This window comes from Rattus norvegicus, chromosome 18 (assembly GCF_036323735.1).
Source record: "Rattus norvegicus strain BN/NHsdMcwi chromosome 18, GRCr8, whole genome shotgun sequence".
NCBI classification, from domain to species: domain Eukaryota; kingdom Metazoa; phylum Chordata; class Mammalia; order Rodentia; family Muridae; genus Rattus; species Rattus norvegicus.
Genome location: NC_086036.1, coordinates 35523467 through 35549733, shown reverse-complemented (window position 1 = coordinate 35549733; position 26267 = coordinate 35523467). Strand labels below are relative to the sequence as shown.

The following is a 26267-nucleotide window of genomic DNA, read 5'->3' as shown; positions in this document are numbered from 1 at the left end:
AACTGAAAGTCATTCTACTTCCATGGGGATCTTCACTCAATCATTTAAAAACATGACTCTAAAGAACTACTTTGTACAATATTTTAGACATGTGTTTTGAACATTTGTAGCCAGCTAGATAAGTATTGCTAGTATTCTCAATTATCCATAGAGAAGCCAAGCAAATTAGGGTAACTGGCCTGATCCATAGCTATCAAATGAATTTAAACCTCAAGTTCCTCAGACCCTATGGCCAGCTAGAAACAGGAGTGGGTGTAATTACTACTTTGGGTAGTGCAATTGTTGTGTTGGTGTGATGGAGACAAGATCAATCAACCAGGAGCTAATAGCCTGCTCTCACCACTAAGTTACTTATTTATTCATTCACGAAACAGGTATTTCTTGATCACTTTTTGTGTGCTAAGCACTGTTAGAAGAATCGAAGAAGGAGACCAAGAAAAGCATGCATGCACATCTGCTTGCCTTGTTATATTCCTGTGGGTATGAAAGGTAACGAACAAAATTAATTCTGCTGTCTCACATATTTTGCAAGCAAGAAATCTGCTGAGAATGGTATGAGATAGAAAGAAGGCAGACATGAGGTCCGGTTAACAGATGTGAGCCCAGGCCCTTACAGCTGCTCTGTATAATTCTTAGGGAAACCCCTCAGGTTCTCCAGGTGTAGACTGGACCTACCAATCCCTCTCAACTGAGTTCATTAGGATAAATAAAGACTCTAACATACACCAAAGCTAACATGATAGGATGTCGTTGAGAGGAACTTTGTCAGTTACTGAGGTTTCAGTTTGTGACTCCACAAAACTGAGTGAAGATCATGGGAGGAGTGTCCAGGCAGTCATTGACAGGGCTGTGTGCTCAGCTGTCTCAAAGGACCTTGTGCCATGCTCCAGGTACAGGTGGTCTCTACTTAAAACAGATGAGTCCCTCCTCTAATTTATTAAAACCACACGTGAACCCATTCTGTCCTTGAGGCCCAGGGATCCAAGCGAGGAGGAAGAGAGGCCCCAGAGTGCCTTGCAGCTGCAGGCTTAATCTCAATTAACAAAAGCCACCTGGGGAAGCTACCATAGGTCTATTTGTTTTCTGGCTATGGGTTGCCAGGGCTTGGGTAACAGCCCTCAGGGAAGGACTCACAGGAAGATTGTATTTACTTTTCCTGGATGCCAGCCCTGTCTGGCAGCTTTCACTTGATAACATGTCCTATATCTAAAGATTCTTCCTGATTGGATCCAGCTAAGGCCAACAAGGTTAAATGCTAATTCAAATGTTTTTCCTCCCTAACACCTTGTTCTACATGGGTGAACTTCTCTCCCTGTAACAAGGGTTCCCACGAACCTACTCGTGTAGGGCATTCTACTAAATCCTTCCCCACCTTCCTCACAGCTTATGTTTCAACCAGTGTTTTCCTATTGATAGTAATAGTGTGCAGGTAAGAGTTCCATCCGTTCTTGCTCGTCAACATATCCTCTCACTGTGGGGCTGTGTTATAAGGCGGATTGCCAGATCTAATAAATAGCCAGCTTGATTTGATATTTAGATAAATTCAATAATGAATAATTTTAAAATGTGTCCTTGTGGCACTTGAGACATAGGCTAAAATTATTGGTTGTTTGAAACTCAAAAACTGTCCCACCCACATTTATATAGCCACCTGAACTATAACTTGGTTCTCGTTCTCAGTAGAGAACACACTAATGAAGGAAAGAATGGGATGAATGCATGACAAATCCCAGAAAACTATAAGCAAATACTTTGCTAAAAAGCACATATAGACATATGAAGTATGGTTTCTTCAAGGGCTTAAGACTTTAAGGAATTTTCATTTGTCTATGGGTTTCTTTTTCTGTTTTTCAAATTTATGGCAATAAGCAGCAAAATTTCAAGCATACATATATATGCATATATATTTATGCAAGCATGAAAGGGATACATGTGCACCCACATATGTATCTGTACATTCATACTTCTTAACATTAAAGTAAAGAGTGCTTAAGAAATATTTGGATTTTTTTTCAGCTTAATAAGTGACGTTTTCTGAGTAAAACCCCTGAAACTAGATGCATCTTGAGAAGAGTATTTAATGTAATTTAGGCAGAAAAAGCATAATGAAAAAGCACATTTAGAGAAATGGGCAAGAGTTTTGAACTGGTTGCATCTCCAAAGCTTGGGAAATGTCAAAGTAAATCTAATAGTTAGGCCAGAACATAAAGCTGAGTTATATATAATATTTTGGGGAATATTTAATTGACTTGTATTTGATTTGCAGAATAAAGGGGGAAAATCAAGACCAACTCTAATAAAGAATGAATTAAAGACACTTCCCATGATGCTTTGGAATCAAGCATTTACAATGGACTGTTGGTGACTGGTATGTTTAGAATATTATACCTGCATGGAACAAGGAACAAAAATGGCTAAGAAATACTTGCAAGAGCCTATAGTCTGGGCAACCCTTTTCATCCACTGAAACAGCCTAAGTTATTCATTATAACCATGTCTTCTGAAATGGCAGATCATTCATCATTAAGATCCAGAAGCTTTGTAACATGCTTAGTTGTTTGTTTGTTTGTTTTTTGGGACAATTCACTTAAAACCACTGTGCTTGTTAGGACAGAAAGCACTGCAGGGAGAAATAATGAATGAACTGGCTCTGCTACGGACCTGTGGGGACAGAAGAACTCAACGGAAGGGGTACAGGGTGACATGAAGGTAAAAAGGGCAGTACTAGGAGTGGAGAAGTTTGAGTGGGGAAGAAATTAGGAAGACATGACGAAGGAGATTTGTAGAAGAATAACCAAGGGCAAGGGCGTGGGAAACCATATGGAAACCCATCTCATATTAAAAACACAGCTTCAAAATTGAGTTTAAATGAAGGCATGCTTCACAGGGTAACAATGCTCTTCCTAAAAGTCATAGGATATTAAACAAAACTCTGAGTTCTGGGTGTGGGATTCCTCCTTATATGTTGCTGATCAGGGAGATGACATAAGTACCCCAAACAATACAGTCTACTACCATTGTCCTGGGTGCCCACTAGAGTTTAATGTTAAGATTCTGCTGCTGAAGACAGCATACATTTTGATCACAGGATGTGGGAAAATGAAGCTGAAACTGATCCAGCAGTTTCATCCCTGGTGCTTAGCTTCCATAGTGCTGGAAGGTGTTAGGAAGGCCACCGAAGAAGAAAATTCATTGTCTTACCCAGCTGTAAACAATTTGAATTACAAAAACAATCCACCTGGCAGGATATACACATTGGTGCAATGTGATGGGTTAACCAAGAGCTCTCTGACTGGACTCCATGCCTGCTCTATCAGAGAAACTATCTGCTCCAGTAAACCTGATCAAGAGTTGGTGACTGGGGAAATCACTGGCCCTTGGGAACACACTGCTATTGCTTTGCTATGGAAACATGTAGTCCAGCTGCCTTCTGACCACTCTTATTTATATCCATGGATTAGTGTTTCTCTCAGTCCTTAACACAGAACAGAGGGTCCTTGCCACACTACTCAGTGATTAACGTAGAGACAGTAACTGGTCAAAATGCCAAGGGTAAGGAACTGTAGAGCGCTTAGCCCTGAAGGATTTATCTCTGTATCACACGCTCCAAGCTCAGGGGACATTGTAGAACAGGAAGTATAAAGAATGGGAGAACTAGAGGATGGGAGGAATGTTACAAAAAATTATCTAGAGGGATGCAGATGCTATAGTCATGGATTCACTTAGGCTGTGTTTATTTGGACAAGCCCTGTCAATATTTCTTCATGAGTCTCCATGTATCCAATGAGCTATAGAACAGTTAATGGTAGCTTGGGAAAGTGGTATTGCTTTTTTTCCCCATGGGGTAGACAGAGATAAGTTGCCTAGGCCCCATTAACTAACGACCCTCCCACCTTTGCTCATACAAACAATCCTAATTAAGCTTCTTAGGATGCAAATATACAAAAGGCTCATGGAAACAGAAGGGGCACTTACTGGGAAAAAGAAAGTCCCAGGGAGACAGGAGGAGGAAGGAGAGAAAATAATGGGGGACAAAATGATGAAAATTCACACACACACACACACACACACACACACACACACACACACACACACACGCACACAGTGTTGCCAATGGAAAAAAATCATTTCTCCTTTACTTTCAGGAACGTCTCACCTCCAGGTGTGCTCTCCCCTGTGTATGGCAGAGGTGGGGCTTTCTTATCTTTCTTTCCCATCAATGGAGAGTGCCCAATTTTCCACTGTGAGCTCCAGTGAGAAGAACAAAGGACCAGGGAATATATGTTATAGCAAAGTAGTACTCAACTTATTGGTCTCGACCCTTTTTAGGCTCAAGCGACCCTTTTATAGGAGTCACATATGAGCTATCTGGCATGTCGGATATTTACAGTATGATTTGTAACAGTTGGAAAATTACAGTTATAAGGAGCAACAAAATAATTTTATGCTTGGGGGTCACCACAACATGAGGAACTGCATTAAAGGGTCACAGCAACAGGAAGGTTGAGAACCACGGATAAAGCATGTCTGTAATGCTACAGCCAGCTCTGCACACATGGTGAACAGACTGTGGCCTGGAGTGATAGACTTTCTGAATGTTTTATATTTCTTACATCCCCGCACCCAGGTTCCCTTGCCTGTGCCCACATAGCAAGAAGACACAAAGCCCAGAAGAGGAAAACTCTAGGTGTGTCCTTATGAAGAGTTCTTGGCTCTAAAAAGGGAAAATGAGTTGGCTGAGCTTTTTAAGGAGGAAAAATAAGACTTTGAACAAAGGGAGGTTGTGAAGTGACAGCACCTTGTCATTTTCAGGGTGGGGAGAGAAAGAGAGGATATGATGATTGCTAAGAAAGGGAAAGCTGCTGCATCCATTTTAGCATCTTCCATGGCAGCATTTTGAATAGGCCACTCTAAAATACTGATTAGCAAATACACTGAGGCTGTACCAAAATTAGACTCTTAGGAGGTCTGAGTAGTGCACAAATTATAATAGATCTATTTCCAAGTCACACAGAACCATCTTCTTTTCAACTGAGAGGCACCTAGCACATTGTGGATGGAGCAGACTGTGTTCAGTAAAGATGGATGGAGGGAAGCTTTGTGCATCGATGCCTCCGAAAGGATGTGCTCCAACACATAGCGAAATCTCAATTATTTTTCCATTAGCATTCTCTGGATAAAGGCTTTCATTTTCTTTGCTCCTGCTGGCAAGTTAGAACTGCTTGGCATGCATATTTAAATAATAGTCATACTGAGTTAACTTTAAGATCCAGCTCTTAACGTAATAGATGCATTCAATGTGCAGTAAAATGAGAAACATAAAGCTCTCGATGCACTGAAAAGTGCTGGAGGTAATAAACGTTCTAAGCTTCTCGTGTGTTCTGAGCCTTGGATTGTGGTAATGGCTTTGAGACCTGATCCCGGAGAGCTAATGTGTAACCACTGTTGTGTTAATTCCGTTTACACTTTTGGCTGAGGAAGACAGCACCTGACTTTACCAAGTCACTGGTAATATAAAGTAGAATAATAAAATATATACCTATTTCCAAAGTATGTCTCAAATAAACCAGCCTGTTACTGTTTATCTTAAGGAGAAAGTGTTTTCAACAAGCCCCAAAAATAAACTTCATGTTAACCAAGGAATCTATATTTGACACCCAAAGTTTCTACTCTTCAATTTATTGGAAAACTCTATCTGATTAAAGATAACAGATCTGAGCACATTCCTTATTGGTTCATGCAATTTTCAAATTCTTGAACAACTAGTAATCTCAGGGGCAAGGGGGTTATTTATTCCGGACAAATAGAAAACAGAACCTTTTGAGCTGAGATGATTTAGTAGATAAGGTGCTTGCTATACAAATTAGCATGAGAATGGAAACTTGGATTCCTATAACCCATGTAAAGCTTGATGCAGTTGCGCACATTTGTAATCCCAAAAGGTCAGATGGGAGGTGGAGACAGGAGAATTCCTAGAAATTTGTAAACCAGCTAGTCTGCTGCGCATAGCAATAAACAAGAGATTGTGTTTCAAATAAGATAGAAAAGGCAGACAACCCAAGGTTGTCCTATGACTTTCACACTAGTATAATTACACACAGACTTGGACACACACTCACAGGCACATATAAACTTAACACAATGTACATGCATTCAAACACACATTACACTCATACATTACACATGAACACGTTTAAAAAAAACTTTGGTGGTGAGATTGACTACGATGTGCAAGGTCCTGGATTTGATTCCCAGCACAGTAACAAAATAAAACGAACTTTTTTCTCTCATTTTAACACCAAAGCCATGTATAAACCATTAAAGAAAACCATGAGGATGGTGCTCATCAAGTACTCATGATGCAATTGGCATAACTGTGTTTGTGGGTGGATGGGGGAGCCATGACTCAGAGCTGCAGCCAAAGCACTTACCACAGATTCACCAGGAAAGGGTGTTCTAGGCCCTGCATGATCTGGAGTTCTTTGAAGACATTCCTCACTTCATTCCGCTCCACACACTTCTGTTTATTCATGTACTTCATGGCGTACATCTTCTTGGTATCATTCTTCTGCACAATGCAGACCTGATGATGTAAACCCAGTGGAGCAAGGTGAATAGGGAGGAGGAAGAGTGTGGTTGAGAGACACAAGGTGAGACTTGTTCTTTAACATGGCAGAGGGGCATTAAAGTTCTTACCGCACTCACCGTAAGGATTTCATTTTATTTCTCCATGTATTTAGTACAGCAAAAGTTGAATTTCTATTTGCTCATATTATCTTGCCTGCTTATGCTCCTGGGATCTTCAAGACAACATTTAAATCTGCTTCCATGTTAAGACCCTCCTGATAATAAATAGCATCCCTGATCCTCCTTTAAATGGTTACAATGGATATGACCCGAAAGGTAAGATGGGAAACACTAGGCGAAGAGTCTCTGCCCAGCATGGGTGACGTAATGGGAAAGACTAAGCACAAGGAAACAGCTACACAATTGTCCATGTCTCGAAATTCTGTTAAAGGCCTATATAGTCACCAAAATAAAATGCAAATTTAATATGAAATCATTATTGTATCTTAAAGTATGTCTCCACAGAGAAACTAATAGAACACAAAACATTGTTACTGAAAGCTGGACTGTATATATTTTTTCATAATAGAATTTTGGAAATGGCAAATTGGGGAAAATATAGAAATTAAATGGCTTCTTTCCCCATGTAAAAATTAAGTCTCATGCTGATATGATAACTCTTACTGGAGAATTTGCAAAAGAAACTGAAATCTTAATCTTCTTTAGGGTAAAAAGAACTCCCCCACTCTCCTGATAGTAGGAAGATTTGACATGAACAAGATAACCCTAAAACCACACTTGGTTCATTTTGCATTTGACTTTCATTGCATGGTGGTAACAGTTTTATAAAAGTGCTTTCTAAAATATTTCCAAGTTATATTTCTTTGTAACCCCAACACCTCAGGAACCACACCATTCTCCAACACTCTGTGACCCAAATCTCTCCCGGAAGCTGAACAATTCAGTTCTTACCTTCCCAAAACTGCCCTTCCCAATGGCTCGCAAAATTTCAAAGTGGTCAAAGTTGACTGTAAAGCAAAAGAATGCAGAGCATCGGAGTTATTATAAACCACGCTTTAGCAGTTAATTGAAGAAAAAGCATAGGGCTAAAGTGAAGTACCTTATCTAAACTGACACATCAAAGTATGCTAACGAACCAATTTACTCATAGAAAATGACTTATCAGTCACTAATCCCATGCAACCATAGAGTTTAGAGAGTATTAAGAATGTGAAAATACAAAGTCGACCTTTGGGAAGCCTGTAGTCTGGTGATATTGTTTAAAGAATGAGGTGCTTTGAGATGGAATGCTCATAGTAAATAATAAATGGCAACTTAGAAGGCACTCAATTCTGAGAAGGACAGAAGCAGAGGTCTGTCTCTGAGAATACTGAACACGGATTTGTAGACAATGAGGGAGCACATGACTTCCTGTGAAGCTGCTGTATTTTCAACTTTCATCTCTGCTTGCTTATTCTGTCGCAACTTCACTCTCTTGTACCTAAATGATTTCAGTTTCGCCAACTCAGAAAATCTTACATCCATAAATTCACAGAATTAGCTCATCTCCAACGTACAAGCAGGGATGTGTACAAAAGTTCACTGTGCTTTACAGCTGAGATGTTCTGCACATGCTCTTTTGTAACTACAGTGTCTCATGATGAAAAGAGGTACCCAGTATAAAACACATTGCCTTTCAGGTTTAAGCTCATAAAATAATTCTGTATGAGACCAAAATTCAGACACTCTGGCTGGTGGCAGTCTTTGGTTTTTTGCTCTGATGACCTTAAGAAAAAGTATTTGAAATAAGAATTTTGGCAAGGAAATAGCATGAAACAATAGAAAGTATCTCTTTGAAAGAAAAATTGCAGTCAGTTATTTAAGGGCAAAGTATCAGGGTACAGTGTATATGACGGGAAAGATTCAGTTCTCTCTTTCTAAAAATATATGCTCCAGGGATCCAACTCGGTTAGTCAGTCTTTCTTACTCACTGAGGATTCTGTCCAATGGTCTCACAACCCTTAAAAGACCTATTTTCTGTCTTTATCAGCAACAATTAGCTCATCTCCCTATAAGGGGGAAGAAAAATTGTCTGGACTTCCAGCATCATCACTTCTGAACTTTGTTTTTTCCTAGCACAAAATCCATTTAATCACATAAGATCATTTGCATTTTACGAGTGATCAGTCCTAGGTTTAGACCCTATACTGGCTAGTTTTGTGTGTCAACTTGACACAAGATGAGGTTATCACAGAAAGTGAGCCTCAGTTGTGGAAATGCCTTCATGAGACCCAGCTGTAAGGCATTTTCTCAACTAGTGGTCAAGGTGGGAGGACCCAATCTATTGTGGGTGGTTCTGTCCCTGGGCTGGTGGTCTTGGGCTCTATAAGAAAGCAAGCTGAGCAAGCCAGTAAGTAACATCCTTTCATGGCCTCTGCATCAGCTCCTGCTTCCTGACCTGCTTGAGTTCCAGACTTGACTTCCTTTGGTGATGAACAGCAATATGGAAGTGTAAGCTGAATAAACCCTTTTCTCCCCAACTTGCTTCTTGGTCATAATGTTTGTGCAGGAGTAGGAACCCTGACTAAGACAGACCCCAAATAGTAACATGATGTGATAGAAAATGCAGCCTCAGTTTCTCCATATGCCCTCCTGTAAAAACTGACTAGATGAGAAAAGCTCTTTCCCTAGAAGGTGCTCCTAAAGCTATTATATTCTTCAATTGATGACTCATCTACCACAGCATGCTCTGCAGGACAGACTGCCTGTCATTTTGCTCACAGTGCTATCTCTGCAGCCTTAGAATTTTACCCATTGAGGCAGGTGAAGCTGTAACTCTCCATAGTCCCTGTGGAGTCCAGCATACTGATTTACACAAGTTTCTTCCAGCAAACAAATCAAAGTAAGCTATAAGAACACTCAAGAACCCCCAAACAATTGAGTCTTATAAATATGAATAATGTGAACATTGAGCCATTTCAGGGCACAGTTTGCTGTTAGTGAAATCCCATTAATAAGTTAAAAAACAGGTTTAGCATTCATAAGAAACATTATATATTTTTTAAATTGGATAGAAAAGAAAGTGCCAGGAACTACTCAAATGGGATATGAGCATAATGCTATCACCTCTGAAATTTTTATTTTACACATTTGGGTAGATATGAAATTTTTGGTATAAGCCTTACATTGGGCGTGTTATGAAAATAATTTGCAAAATGCTAATTTTCTCTCAAACTGCACATAGACATAAGCAAAGCAATAACTCTTTCTACTCAGTACCCGCATCTCAGGAATACATTATTTACCACGGTCACATTAAAGGAAATTAACCAGGATTTACTTGCAAATCCCAGATTTTATATTGAGCAAATCTAGCAAGTCACTGTGACTTTTTCCTCTGTCTGCCTAGCCTAGGAGGCTTACAACGTCTCTAAGCACACAGCAAGTACCTACCAAGGAAGCATGACGTCTCATTGTGACATTAATCTATTTCAGGAGCCATGTCTTTCTCTAAATCATTTTAAGCATTAAGTGAAAATAATAAATGATTACATGTCAAGTTTCCTGATAACTTTATATTGGCAAAACTGCCTAATTTAATGTGCCTTTCCAAATGTCAGTGCTCAGAAGAGTCTAAGGAAAAAAATACCTTAGAGATAGAAAACATATCTTCTGTCTCACCAGCGAGGAGACAGACTCCACTCTGGTGCCAGGCCACCTAAAGTCTCCCCTTCCTGGAATATAGATAGCTTGGGGAGAAAAATTGTTTAATCAGAAGTGACTGGGATGCTGCAGCGATGGCTCAGTGGTTAAGAGCACTTACTGCTCTTCCAGAGGACTCAGGATCGGTTCCCAGCACCCACATGGCAGCTCACAACCTTCTGTAACTCCAGTGGCAGGGGATCTGATGCCGTCTTGGATACTCTATGCATTTCAGGCATACACATGGTACACAGATATATATGCAGGCAAACACCCATACATATTTTTAAATTATTTTAAGTGACTACAAAACAAGCTCTAATTCTACTCCTCCTATACTTCCTCTAAATGCTTAACAGTGCAATCACCAGTGAGTAGGAACGTTAATGTGAAAATACAACCAAGCCAGTACAACAAATCGTAATTGACACAGGACCTTAAGAGACAAATTCAGAATTGTCGTTTTCTAACAGAAATCCCACAGTGTTTCAGACATACAGTGTTTGCCTTTCTGATTCTGGACCCAGGCCCTTAATGCAAGTCTTCCCCCTTGGTTTAATGTTGTTTTACTCCAAGTTGAGTATCAGGAAGAGCAATGTGGAACTTTTCCTCTCATTTAGAACTGTTTTTGAATCAAATCATGCTCCCCAAGATTTTCTCTAAACAGAAACTTGTTGGCTTTAAGACACATTGCTGATAGTGTTATCAGTTCCTTTACGTCTCTTACCCAACCTCACAATCTCAACATTTTGTGAAACTAACACTGTTGTAGGAAGAAAAGGGGACCATCCCCTTCTAGAATGTGAAAAAAAATACCCTGACATCAGGGTTTGGTAGAAGGACATTCTAGAAAGCAAAGCAATGCATCTTCTCCATTCTATTTTGAGATAACAATATTTGAAAACCTTGATTCCAGCCTTCGGAAGTAGCAAATCGTGAACATATGTGAGTCTATTGAGAACCAAGTCCCACAAACTGCTTATGTAAATCTTCCTATTGATGGTAGAACAAGGACACCAGCTGTGTGACCCTGGACAAGTTACTCAGTCTTTCCAAATCACAATGTCCCATCTGTAAAATGGAGCTAATTAAACCCAACAGGCACGAAGCTTCCAAGATGAGACACTGTAAGCCAGAAGTGTAGTGTCTGGCTCCCTGAAATCTGAAAATGACAATCACTTTTAAAACTGCAATTATTCAATGGAAAATGTCCCTTACTTCCAAAGTTTCCATTCTGTTCCCACAATGCAACCACTGTTACACATGCTAGGGTGTGCTTGAAGGATTTTTCTCAACATGCGTGGGTTCCTTCCTGGCAGGAGGACAGTACACTATCAGTCGGACAGGAGCAGTTTTCTAGTAATTCTACCATGTCTGTCCATTCATACAACATCCTACTCATTTGTTTCAAAATACTGAAATCACTGATGACTATTGAAAAATGTATTAATTACCTACTAACAGTAATACTACCCCAGATATCCTTAATGGGCTTTTGTGTGTTAGTAGGCTTACTTTATGAGAAGAGAAATGCTGGCCAAATGTATGCCAAGTTTCTAATGTCAGGATGTTGTCAGTAGCCTTCCAAAGATACTGCCCCAACTCCCCTTCATATGAGTAACATACAGGTCTTAGCTAAGGTTACTATACCTGTGATGAAAGACCATGACCAAAAGTAACTTGAGGAGGAGAGGGTTTATTTCATGTGTACTTCCATATCACTGCTCATCACTAAAAGATGTCAGGACAGGAATGCAACAAGGCAGGAACCTGGAGTGGAAGCCAATGCTGTGGAGGAGTGCTGCCTACTGATTCTCCCTCCTTGTCTTGTTCAGCCTGCTTTCCTATAGAAGCAGGACCACCAGCCCAGGGATGGACACACTCACATGGTTGTCCACACGGACTGGGCTGTCTCATATCAATCACTAATAAAAAAGTACCCTATAGGCTTGCCCATAGACCAATCTTATATAGGCGTTTTTGCAGTTGAAACTCCCCCTTTCTGATGTCTATTCTGGTCAAGTTGACACAAAACTAGTCAGTGTGAGGAGGTCATTTTTAACTTGCCAACACTACTTCATATAATTGCCTTGATTTGACATCACATAAAGATGGGTGCACTGACTGACTTTATTTCTGTAATGAGTGAGGCTGGATGGGTATTTTGTATATATTTTCATCAAACTGCCTATTCCCATATTTTGTCAATTTGAATTATTTGTTAGCCATTTTGATTTGCACATACTATTACATTTATGGAAATTAATTCACTTTAAGATATCAGGTCAAATTTTCTTGGTTATCCAAGAATGTATTTAAATAATGGAAGTCTTAAATTTTTATATTGTTAAATGTATCAATCTTTTTCTTTGGCCCTTCTGAGTTTGTCTTATTTCAAAGTTACTTTTAAGAGCATTCCCTTATATTTTAAATTAAAAACTTTTTTTAAATATAGAGAAGTGCCTATAAATAATCATTTTAAAAGGAATTCACTTTCCTGGTTGGGAGGATATAAGAATGTCACCATGTATTTGTGGAGGTCAGAGGTCAGTGTGCTGGCGTCAGCTCTATCCTGCCAGTGGGTGGGTCCAGGGTATTGAAGTCAAGCTCCTTTATCTGCTGAGTCATCTCAGTGGCTCATTTTAGCTTTTGATATGAATTTGTAACATAAATGGTTTAGTTTTATAAAATCTTTTTACGTGGCATAAACATAATGTGCAACTTGGGTTGTATACTCTAAGACACAGAACCTGTCACAAACCCTTGCACGTGGATCCCAATGTCATGTCATAGCTGATGCTCTGACATCCTTTGGATAACTCTCTGCTTCAAATGATTCTTCTCAATTGTGCTTATGTGGGTAACTTTTTGGTAAATGTTTATCTATAAAGTACAGTACTAAATTCTCATAGTCCTTAGTCCCAGTTACCAGCAAATTAAGTCGGCAAAAGTCTGGTTCATTTCAAGAGCACCAAAATAAGACACGTTTCTCAGAGAATAGAAAACTGAAATGAAAGTCCTGCCAGTCTTTTTTTTCTGTTCATTTTTTTTTTCTACAAGCTTTCTACTCACATGTGGTGTTAGCTAGGTCTGTGCTTGCTAAAGACAAAGTCAATTCAATATGGAATCATAATTGCTCAGCTGCTCATGTCATCTCTCCAGCCTGTGAATTCCTTTATTTTATTTCCAAGGGAAGCAAGAGGCCAAAGTGTGGTAGAGGTTGGCAAATACAGTGCTTACTAAATTTTGCTTAGGCTCAACGAAGAGGCAGTTATTACTGGCAGCAGCTTTGGGCCCTGCACTAGGCCCTGAGAAGGGTGTCTACCTATTGGATCTTTCCATCTAATGCGATGAGGAAGTCATTAATCATAGTCACTATCCAGCCTCATGTAAAGGATACCATCACTATTCTAAGCATGTGCCATAATTATCCCAATGTTCGTTCTGCCACTTCAACAGAACAGCACTACTATAATTGCCATTCGCTTTTAAAGATGGGCCAATTGCAGCAGAGGAATTAAGTCATTTTCCCCAGGCCAGAGTGGCAGAGTACTAGAGTGAGAATTCAAGTGGACTCCACAGCTACCCTGCAGCCCCATTCTCTGCTGCCTTCCACCAAGTATGTATCTATCTCTCTTTTGCATATGAAATTGAATAGACTGTAGAGTGTGCCAAGGCCTGACTTCCCACCGTTTATATATGTTATTACTTTTCTTGAGTAAGTATTTGTAATTTTAATGGGTGCCATCATGGAAGCCAAGTTGCACAAACTACTTTTAGTCACTCAGGACTGTCAATCATTCCATTCCACCTCCCTAGCCCTGGTCTAGATGTTAGATGGTAACTCAAGTCATTCTATTCTCTATCCTTGCACTAGGTTTCTGGACGGACATGTATCTTTTTTTCCCTCACTGTCATTGATAGTCAGAAAATAAAAACAGCTGGCTATACAGGAGAAAAGAAACCCTCAGTTCAACAAAACAAAACCAGTATGCAGCATGTATTAGAATTATAGCACAGAGACATGTAATCCCATAGCATTGAAATGCTGAGCTTCATATTTAGAAAAGTCAGATTTTGATTTCTATTCAGGTACCTCCACTATTTTTTCACTAATTCTAATTTTATTTTTGTATTTGTTTTGTTCATATGAGTCTCATGCAACATAAGCTGGCATCAAACTTTATGTAGTCTTGAATCCAGTTCTTTCCAAGTACTGGGGTTGCAGAATTTGCCACACCTGGCCAAATGTTAACTTTTATAATTAAGACTATGATTCAAAGTAACACTGATATGATTGTTCTAGAAAGGTCAGAGTGAAGCAAAGAAGTTGAGCTTCTCCAGGGAAATCCACTGAAGTACCCTCAAGGAGTTGCTCTAAGTGTCTAGGTCCTTCTTACAGCCTTGGCTTGGTTTATTGCTGTGCTACTTTAACAAAATTTCTGAGACTGGAGATGTATTAAGGGGGAAAAAACTCAGAGTTTGATGCAACTCACTGTTCAGAGGCTAGGACGCTTGAGAGCAAGTTCCTGGCACATAGATAGGCTTCCACTGCATTAGAACATGGCAGACAGAATCACATGGTGAGATGAAGCATCTGTGCCAGCTCACATTACCCCCTCTCCTTGAGCATATCTCTCTTACTGTGTAAGCATGTCTTCTCTTCATTTTCTTATAAAGCCACCAGTGTTGTCAGCTTGATGACCTTATCCAACCCCAAATATATCCTAAAAGCTCCATTCCAAATACTATCAACATGCTAATCTTGGTATTTGGTTTCTAACACATGAAAACTAGGGACACACTTAAAGCACAGCAATTGAAGTATCAGAGTCCCAGGCAAAAGGATGCAAATTTGCTGTGTCCCTGTTTCTACAGAGACATGAACAGACATTTGTTGAATCTCAACAAGGACACAGATGACAACCAAAGAAACAATCCTAGGCAAGTCTAGCTTAGTGAGCCAATGAATAGATTGGGGTATGTCAAGAAGCAGCTGCCACTCAAAGAAAGTGTGTCATTGTGGGCATGGGCCTTAAGACACTCATCCTAACTCCCTGAGAGCCAGCCTTCTGTTTGCCTTCAGAACAAGACATAAAAATCTCAGCTCCTCCTACCACCATGCCTGTCTGGACACTGCCATGCTCCCGTCTTGATAATGGACTGAGCCTCTACATCTATAAGCTAGCCCCAGTTAAGTGTTGCCCTTCTAACAGTTTCCTTGATCATGATGTCTCTTCTTAGGAATGAAACCCTAACTAAAGCAACACCCAAAAAATGGAATCCCCCAATATTGCAGCTCAGACTTCAGTCCAACTTTGTATGGCTCCAAGTTCCATGATTTCAACATTACAATGAGCCTGAGAACCAGAATACTTTAGCACTGCTATGGAACTCTGAATTTGGATTTGGGCTATGCTACCATTTTGAGTTAACAATTTTAAGCACAGTGGTTAATTTCTCTACATTTCACTTTTTTTCCTCTGTAAGATTCTGATCACACATAGTCCGGCTTCTAAAATTATTATAAAGCCAAGGTAACTTAAGCTATAGTAATGATGTAAACCAAGTGGTTTTTAGCAGAGTAGGATCTCACTATAAGAATTGTTACTACAACCACTGGAGAATTTGACAAAGTACATTTAGTACAAAGAATATAGGCTGAGTAATTTGAAAAACACACTTAACAGACACTTGTTAACTAAGATTGAGGAATGAAGTGCCAGTACCAAGATACTCGGATGTCTTTCGAAGAAAATATAAAATTTTTTTGTTGTTTATCATTTTCTAGCACATCATTGTTAGGATGTACTGTGTACATCCTAAGAGGTCACACCAACAACCTATTGTTAAAAGACCTCTTGGGAACAGCAGGATGTTTCAATACGTAAATGTACGTGGCCCCAAGCCTAACAACCTGAGTTCAATCTGTAGGATCCAGATGATGGAAGGAGAGAATCCACTTCTGGAGGTTGTCCTCTGACCTTCCTGTGACACAAATGCAATGCATGCATGAGCGTGCACGCACGCACACACACACACACACACACACACACAGAGAGAGAGAGAGAGAGAGAGAGAGAGAGAGAGAGAATAGAATGTGTGTTAGGATGTCTTCATGGAGTAGATAGTAATGGAAGTCTCCACGTGGATGCTTTTCTAATACTATTGCCAGTTCAGATTTCTTTGCACATACTGGATTTCTATTTTCAAACCTTAATCTTTGCATTATTTCCCAAATGAGGCAGAGTGCTGAGAGACGCCATTTTTTTCTCCATCTACTTCATAAACACCAAGTCTCCTAAGTGAGGACCTGGGTAGAAGCTCTACAGCAACTGAGGATAATTAAGAGGAGAGTCAGAGGATATTTCCTTTGTCGGAGCTGTGTGATCGTTGAACAGGAGTTAAGTGTATTTCACTATGGCAACAGAAAGGCACCAAAATTAAATCACAGCCTGCCAAACCGAGATAGAATCAGCCCCTGCTCTAACCCTGTTTGCTTGTAAGAGTGGATACTGCATGGTTGGCCAAGGAAAGAAGAAAAGGGCCAGAGAGATTTGAGATAGCACTTAAGAAAATAATTCTTTATGTCCATTGTACAGCTCTGCGTGAATCTGATGAGTATCTCATCTGCTGTGTGGTCTCTCAAATGGAATCACTTAGCCAGAAGTGCTTGCTTACTGCCTTTTAGGACAGTCACAGTAAGACAGGAAAGAAGCTGAAATCACGCCCCCAGAAGCCACAGCTGTGCTGGAGAGTCAAATCAGCAAACCTTCAGTGAGCATCTGGGTGCTTGGGGCTCTGTAAGTACTGATAGGGAAAGGAAAGGCAAGATGGACTCAGCCATGTCCTCAGGAAACCTGTGTTCCCCAAGGGGAAGGAGACTGAGACACACAAGAGCAGATTTAGCAGTCTAAAAACCCCTTGTTGGTTTTCATGATTTTATTTTTCTATAGCACATGTGTCATTGAAATTAACTAAGTTTTCTGGAAGGGAAAGATGGATGATTGATAGATAGGCAGAAAGACATATGATAGATGGAAAAATAGATAAATAAATGGATGGCAATGGATAGATAGATAGATAGATAGATAGATAGATAGATAGATAGATAGATAGAGAGGAGAAAATGATGACAGGGCAATATAGTTAACAAATGATAGGTTGATAGGTAATATGAAGAAAGATGATAGTGTGCTAGTTATCATTAAATGTCAACTTGCCATAGCTTAGAATCACCAGAAACTAGTTTTAACTGAGTAACTGTCTTTTTCAAAGCATATCTGCTAGGGACTATTCTCATGGATAATTGATGTAGGAGCGCTCAGCCCATTGTCAGGGGTTCTAGTCCCTGGACAGAGGTACTGAGCTGTCTAAGCATGGTACTGAAGCATGAGCCTGTGAGCGAGGCAGCAAGCAGCATTCCTTCATGGTTTCTACTTTAAATCATGCCTTGCCTTCCTTCAATGAGGGACTATATTACCTATAAACTAAACTAAGCCCTTTCCTTCTCTAGAGTGCTTTTGTGTTATAGCAAAAAAAGTGAAACTAGATAGATGATAGACAGGCAGACAGATGGACAGATGGATGGATGGGCAGACAGATGGACAGATCAAAAACAGCGAGTGTATAGCAGCAGTTTGCTATCTGTTCAGTTTGAATGGTATTGTGGGCCTTCAGCAATGGAAGAGAAGACTAAAACATGGCTGTTGTATTTCTTAGCTTTTAATGAGGATTGAATGCTTTGATAAAAGATAAAAAATGATTTGATTCAGCAAGGGTTGCATTGGCTTCTACAGTCCCCACTTACAAGATACTGTAAAATACATCTGGATTCAACTTATTGTTCACACTAAAGGTTATTTCTTATTTAAAATGTTTTAGTTATAAAAATACAATACAGTAGAAACCAAAATAAATAAATAAATTAATTAATTAAACTACCTAAAAGCAACTATCACTCAGGTTTGTTTTGATCTATTTCTTTCAAAATCCTTTATTTTTAAATTTTTATAATCAGTTGTGCTTATAGAGAGCTTAAATAATCAAATATTTCTAGATTTTTTTTTATGAAAAGTGTGAGTCATGTTACCCATTGTTCTCCAAGTCTTTCCCACACAGAAGCAGCTATTCTACATGGGTAGTTCCCATCCTATCTTAAAACAGTGTATCTTTTCAGTGTTACTCATTAGTTATTGGATGTCAAAGACAGTGGGTGGAGATAACCTCATTCGCTTACTCTTTTGGTTTTAAACCCAGCATGCTCCCGTCTTTCCACCATGATTATATCTGCCCTTCTCATTTCAGCTACATCATAATCCTTACTTCCTTTCTTCCTAGTGGAGTCCTAAAGGCATGCCACATCAGTGTCATGCAGTATACCAGGATTCCCCTGTTGTTGTGATCCCTGGTTGTGATGGATGGTGTCACCACTGCATGCTTGTCATTTTCTCTGGGGGACTAATTGTCTTGTCCACACATGTCTTTACTTGCCTATGTGTTTTTATTCCTCTTTTCATTTCTAAACTTAGTTGTCTAATCTCTTTGTTTGAGTTCAGGGACATCAGTCATAATGACATCTTTATAGAAGTTCCCCAAGAGTCCTCTGACCTGTTCCAGTCAGCTCATTTCCTTTTCTGGGCAGGAGTCCTCCTGAGCTGTCTGTCCTTCACCTGTACTCTAGGGCTGTCCTGCTTTTTGAATAAACATACCCCACAGCATCTTTATAAGAAAAATACAACCGAATACAGATATAATTTTAAAATACTGTGAAGACTCACATTACTTGCTCACTGGTAATTTGCCTCTGTGTTGAATGTCACTATTAGAAATGGCCTTTTTCCCCTCAGAACTCGGAAGCACCTCCCTCCCTCTTTGCCAACTTTTAATGTTTCACTAAGAAGTCTGTCACTGTTTTCATGCCTACTTCATTGGACCAAAATTTTCTTCTCCAGAACCTAACCATATATTTATGTTGACTATTTCCAAATGTCATGATGACAGAGGATGTGACACCAATTCCAGCATCATTCTTGTCGATTACAGTGTTGGTTCCCCTTCATCTCTACCTTTGTCCCTTGCTGGACCTTGCAGCTGCTATTGTTCCCTATCATTTTGAACTTTTCTCTTGCTCTATACCCCAGGTTGGCTTTGAACTCAGGATCCTCCTGTCATAGCCCTTCATGTTCTGGGATTACAGACATATACATCATTTCCTCAGCTCATATGGTTTAGAAACTACAATTCTTATTACCCTGCCCTTAAATGTTCTTAGATTTCCTTTTTATCTCCTATCTCTGTTTTCTTGTTTTAACAAACTTCCATAAATTTATCTCCTTAATCATCTTTGAAATTTTTTTTACTTATGCTTAAAGATGTTTTCTTAAAACTAATTTTTGCTTTCTGGCTATTACTCTACCCCCTTTCCTCCCTGTTGCTTTTAGGTTTTTTTCCGTCTCACAATATAGTTTCCCTAAGTTGTTTCTCCTCTTTCTCCATGCAAATCTACTTGGGATTCGACAAGTCAAGCCATGTCAGAACCTTTTACAAGTGTCTGAAATCCTCATATTTAAATGCGTATCCTTAGTGTCCTGTCAGGCCATTCTAAGCATGTGGATCTTGTGTGGAGTAAGTGTCTCCTTAACTTCTATGTAGAGGTGCCTAGGATACGGACTTACCAAAACTCTCCAAAAATACTCTGGGAGATGCTAAGGCTGAGTGGCCACTTTGAGTAGTGGGGAGATGGTGGGAAGAGAGGAATGTGGAGACATCCCTCTGCCCAGGCCCTCGACTCCTGTAGCCATCCCCAATCTTTTCATTAAGGACACTTCCTTTATAGAGGAAAACCCACACAGCAGCATGGACAATCACTTTTTTTCTGTTTTTGCTTGTTTGCCTATTTGTTTTTGCTATAGTTTTGTTTCTTTTTCCCTGGCAGGGTATTAGAAGTAAATAAATTTCTGAACTGATAAACAAGTGCTCTCAACTTTAGATCTTCCATTTCATCTCTGCCTCTAGTGGCTCCTGGCACTGCTTTTCCTAATGGCTGGGAACTTTAGTTGGTGAATCTGCTCGGCACCAGGCTCTCTCTATTTAAAACTTGGTTCTTCTGACTGCATCCTGTCTGCTTTCTAGTTTCTAGTCTAATTGTAAAATCTCCTCTGCCCTGGTTTTCAGGCTTCTGGGCCAAGATCTTAAACCAGGTGATGTTAGAGAAAATGTCAGGCAGGGTATGGTCGTGAATAATGGCAATCCAAAAATTTAGAAGAGTGAGCCATGAGATTGTGTCTTTAAAGCTAGCCTGGGCTACATAAGGAGACTCCCCCATTAGAGAGATGGGGAGAGAGAAAGAGAGAGAGAGAGAGAGAGAGAGAGAGAGAGAGAGAGAGAGGCAGAGAGGCAGAGAGAGAGACAGAGAGAGACAGAGAGAGACAGAGAGAGACAGAGACAGAGACAGAGAGAATGAATGAATGAATGAATGAATGAATGAAAATACAAGAATATATTCTGTTCACACTCTCCAGAAGGTGTTTTCTGACACTATGCCATGGATTTATAATACTTATCTTATAAAAAGTGATAAGGAGTAAGTGAAATGATACATAGTAAATATATATAGAGATTATAGCAAATACCTAATAAACAAGAGCTAATTTTGTTTTTGAAAGAATTATATATAAGAATAAGAGTTAACCATTTATTTAGCATTCTCTGTTTTTGTGACTTTGGTTAGTGGATCTTTGGAAATCATTTTAGAGTCATCTCACTGAATCAAGGAAGCGAAGCAGATGATAATGGCTTTCTTATTTAATGCCCAAGATTATTTTATGAGCCAAATTGGTAAAGAAAGGATGAGCAAATGTGAGGTGCACGACTTGGAGGCCAACAGTAGAGAGTGAACATTTCACTTCTACCTCTTTCTCATTGGCTGTGTACATGTTCTTCTCTCAGTGTTTCAGTCCCCCGTTTTGTACATTAGTGCAGATGATCATTTTCTCATAATGACTACTATGATTAAGAAGAGACTGCTTGAAAAGATACCTATATTATGAGATCTGCTTTTATAACCTCTGATCACTCTGATGGCAATCTCTCTCGCCAAGTTAGCCCCAAATTGTCTAGATTGAAGGTCCCCTATCCAACTTCTCTCCTAAGAGAACCATGAACTTCTGCATGTGAATGCAAACTCATTCTTAAATTTGGCAGAAACACATGGATGCCTTTGATGAGACCAGGAACTTTTTTCTCCAGATTAAAATAAGAAAGAAGAGAATTCACAGAACAAACTTAGCTTTGTATAACTTACTGAGTTCCTTGAAAAAAATTATGGATTCTGTACAAAGAATCAGATCTTCTGCAAAAGGATGATACTCTTCTCTAAGACAGAATCCTAAGGTAAAACAGTAAACATAGGCCTGCTGCAAAGCTAATGACAATTTAAACTACTGCCACATTGGAACCTTTAGTTTATGGGAAAATGTGCTAGCCATTTTACCTTATTTTATTTAATCTACATCGATCTTTACTCAGAGAAATCAGATAAAAGACAGTGGGTAACGTATTAGAGCTTGTGAGAGTTTGAAATTTATAATCAAACCAAGAATGTCTACTATAATTGGAGTTTCTCCTACAGAGTTATGTTCTAACACATGACACATGAATAATATGAACTTATTTGGCAATGATTTTGATAACAAATATACTTAGTTCAATTTAGATGGTGTCAGATAGCATCCTTCCTTGTAGAGACAAAATTCCATAGGTATAGACATAGTGTGAAGATAGTTGTGTAAAGACACAGACATATTTGAAGTTACCCTGCCTCAAGACACAGAATCCTGGGCTACCAGACTTTTGGTGAGTGTGGGCGACACAAAACCAGAGAATGGGAAAGGGAGTTTGACCTTGATATATCTTGATTTCACATCTCTGTCTTACATGGTCCTGAGACAATGGATTTCTCTTCTTATAAAGCAACAGCTCTGTGATGCAGCAGGGTTAAGAAAGTTTATGTGAAGAGTGTCTCCAAAATCCAAGCTCTTCACTTTAGATAAGAGCACATACTTCTGTAACTATCTCAAAATACAAGTAGAATGCCAAATGCTCTGTGGCAGCAAGATGTTGGCTAATAATAATTCCTAGAGCACACAGAACAGATGGACTTATATATTTACTATTAGAAATCATTAAGGAGCTACTCAGCCAATCTAAGATATTGATGGGAGCACCCTCTAGAATTCCAAGGGATGTCACTGGTGCCAATACTAGCTCAAAGAGGAGAATGTGTTTCTATTATGTACTGTTTCTCTCAGAATCTACTGACTACTGAAGTTCCACATGTATGACACATGCTGGATGAAATTAATATGACATATCCATGTTAATATCTGGCCTTTAGGGCACCATATAAGTAAACAAATGTCATGAGGTCCAGGCTGCAGATTCAGGCATGGTCCTTACTCCAGCTATTAGCTCACTACAGAGTTTTTTTTTTTTTCATGGACAATATCTTGAAGGGATACAAGCATCGTTTCTCATCCTTATTTATATATTTATATTAACATGTAGTCCCCAGGTTAATTGCCTTGCAAAGCTGAATTTTAAGAGTTTTCTTTGAGCAACATTGCTCCTAGAAATATAGGCCAAAGTTTAAGAACAGAAACTCAAAGGAATACTTGTCTACTAATATCTACAGCAGCATGTTCTCAATAGTTCAAATAAATAGTCCAAGAGTCTACAGCACAGAAAAGTAATAAAGATGAGTAATATCGCTGTAGAACACAATACTATTAATAACTAAAAATAATGAGATTCTGATGCATATTGAAGTAATGAACCTGAGTAAAGTGAAAGAAGCTAGACAAAAAGGGACAATCTTAAAGGGTTCACCTTATACAAAGTGCTTAGAATACCCTCGTTCATGGAGACAAGAGCTAGGAAGAGTTACTAGGGGCAGAAGGCAGAAGGACCTGAGTTGTTTAATGGACATCCTGTTTCTCATTAGAAAAAAAAGAATGTTCTAGAGATGAATGAATGGTGGTAGCAGTTCTGTCACGGTGCTTAATGCTTCTGAATTGTACACTTATACTGTTTAAAATGCTCAATTAAATATAATCTATATTTTCTACTATAAATGCTAAAATAACTCACTTTTCAACAAATGGTTTAAAAGCATCCATAAATTTTTAAAAGCTTCTTAATTGTATTTACTAAAATGCAAGCTGTATTTATTTTTAAATATTGTATACATTTATAATTAATCCTATTTAAGTAAGCCAACCAAACTTCTTTAAATACTGTTGTATTATATGTAAATTATTTTAATTCTCAACCATAGAGGATATTCACTCTTTCCTTCTGCAATAATTTTTTCAAAATTAAGGATTTATTAAATTATAGCATTTCAATGTAAAAGATATTTGTTTTTAGCACCTACATTTAAAACTATGCATATTTTAGGTATATTGAAGTATATTTATATTGTAGAATTTCATAGCCACTAAATTATAGTTTCAACAGCTCAAATTTTAAGTAGTTGCAATAGATTACACACAATATTCGTGGAAGTGGGATTCTTGAAGTATACATTATCACCCCAAACATATCATATGCCTGTTATAAATGTATCTGGTCTTGACAATGACTTGAATGCACTGATTTATTCAATAAGGCAGAGACATTATTCAAAGCTGTATACAATAGAAGGAATTCCCAGAGTTTAGTGAACTTTACACTTCAGTTAGAAGAGAACACAAGTGAAAAAACAAGTAAATAAAACAATAAGTTAAACAATATCTAGGAGAATCAAGATGAAAAATACTAGGATAAAGAAGAAACTTGTGAAACAAATACCTCAAAAAATTAGCCATGATAGTCTGTAGACCAAAAGTTTTTCTCTGTGTGCCTTTCCCACAATAGTGACTCGAAAAGAATATGCTATCTCCAGTCTTCAGTGAGGTGCATGGGAGAGCAGGAGGGTTAACCGCAGTACACAGGAATTTAAGACTTAAACAGTAATTCCTTTTAATACTGTAATCAGGTATTAAATTTAGAATGGTCATCCTTCTATTTTGTACTCTGGATAGAAAGTGACGTTATCAAAGCAGCATTTCTATTTTATAAAAATAAATACAGGTAATATCACAGGCACCATAAGCGTTTCATTGGTCTAAAGCAGTCTAAAGAAAATGATGGTGAATGAGAATACATGACAATAGCCACTGAAGCAGTGCTTAGACTCAATGTGAGTAAAGAAAGGTAAGTAAACTCCAAGAGTCACTGAATGATTGATTTGAGGGAAGAACCTCCAATCTGCAGTAATCTAGTTCATGAGGTCCAGCTGTGACTTACTGCAGAACTGAAAATGAATACCAATCGGAAATGAAATTACTCACAGCAATGTGTGATCGGGAATCAGAGCAAGGCGAAGAGTGATTGCCCCAAGTCAGTTCATTTCCCTTTGTCAGGCCAGTAGTTGAACCTTCCTGGGCCAGGATCAATCCAGACCATGCGTGTTTATATTGCCTTTCTGATGATAATATACATTACAATTATTTACTGCCTCTATGAATTTATTTCTAATAGATTTTTATGTTTTGTCTATGAACTTTTCTTTTATCTGGATGTAGAAACAGTGCTTGCTGGCTGAGGACGTAAGGTAAAGGAACCCACCAGAAAAGCTGCCATCTTGGAGTGATGAGCCATTACTGTGCCCTTTCTAGGGATGGGTTGCTGTCTCTCACACACCTATCACCTTTAAATCAATACAAAGACTCTTAGTATTGTAGAATCTGGCAGAAGTTTTGGTTCCCAATAAACAGCCAAACCCTATCCCTAACAAGGAAAGTAGAATGGCATGAGCCAAGGTGTCCATTCCCAGGAAAAAAATTGTTATCCCATTCTCTCTTTTTCTTTCCTTCTCTTATACACACAGTTCAAGAATGAACTTGGAAGACCTTACAGAAAATCAAAACCCAAGGGTCATACTCAAAAATAATTATAATATTTTGAGTGGCAGACCACGTGTGACTACCAAGATGCTACATTGTTGAAGCCAGCCCTGGTCCCTAGTCTTTTGATTTAACTCATCCTTCCCTTATATTTCCTCTGAAAAGGTTTCTCTAATCTATCACTATACCCAGCTTTGGCTTTTGGTTCATCCTCTGCTTATTTGTAAATCAAATGCCTTCAAGAAGTCATGTATATTTGCCATATCTACTTCCTTACTTCCCATTCACCCCTAACCATTTGTCAGCTCATGCTTGCACAATCCTATTGCCATGTTCTTATCAAGAACACCAGGTACCTCTTTGTTTCCTTGCCTACAGATATGCCCGCCTGTTCATCCATACAGGGGCATCTCCCTCTTTCTCTGAACATTTTCATTTCTTACATTTTGAGACGAACCTTGTTCATTCTGATCTGCATGTTTCATCTCTTTCCTTAGTGGGATCACTCTTCTCTGCCTGACTTCTCAGCTTAGGACTTCCTCCTTTCCATCCCTGCCCTACCTTAAGACTCATCTGTGTGTGAAGAATAAGTCTCTGTGCCTCTGTTTCTGACCCAGATTTTGCACTCATCACTGGACACAGTTCTAGTCTTCTACTTGGGTCCACTTTGCCTCTGGTTGCTGATAAAACAATGATTAAAATCAGCTTGCACGGGAAGGTTTTTATTTCATCTTCTATTTACAGTCAACTGACAGTAATAGAGAGAAGTCAGAACAGGAGCTTAAGGCAGGAACAGAAACATAGCTGTTTACTGGTTTACTCTTCACAGTGTGCTTACTTAGCCTTCTTTTTGTTTTAAATATATTTACATATGTATATGAGTGCTCTATCTGCATGTACAACATCTGCCCAAGGGTGGCATCACCTACAGTATATTGGACCCTTCCACACTAACCACTGACCAGGAAAATGTCCTTCACAGACTTGCTTATGAAGCCAAGCTGATGAGGTTCTCTCTTCATAAGTGACTCTAGTTTGTGTCAGGTTGAA

At 39.0% G+C, this 26267-nt stretch overlaps 1 protein-coding gene across 3 annotated transcripts in view; it reads right to left on the bottom strand.

The window, feature by feature from the left end:
• Stk32a (serine/threonine kinase 32A) overlaps nucleotides 1-26267 on the bottom strand; it is a 110631-nt gene that overhangs the window by 70688 nt on the left and 13676 nt on the right. For all 3 annotated transcript variants that reach the window (XM_039097002.2, NM_001191894.1, XM_063277491.1), the window contains 2 exons: nucleotides 7540-7595; nucleotides 6432-6583 (listed from right to left, as the gene is read on the bottom strand). In XM_039097002.2, the coding sequence (XP_038952930.1) occupies nucleotides 6432-6550 (119 nt within the window). In that variant the 5' untranslated portion in view covers nucleotides 6551-6583; nucleotides 7540-7595. The remainder of the gene's footprint in view (nucleotides 1-6431; nucleotides 6584-7539; nucleotides 7596-26267) is intronic.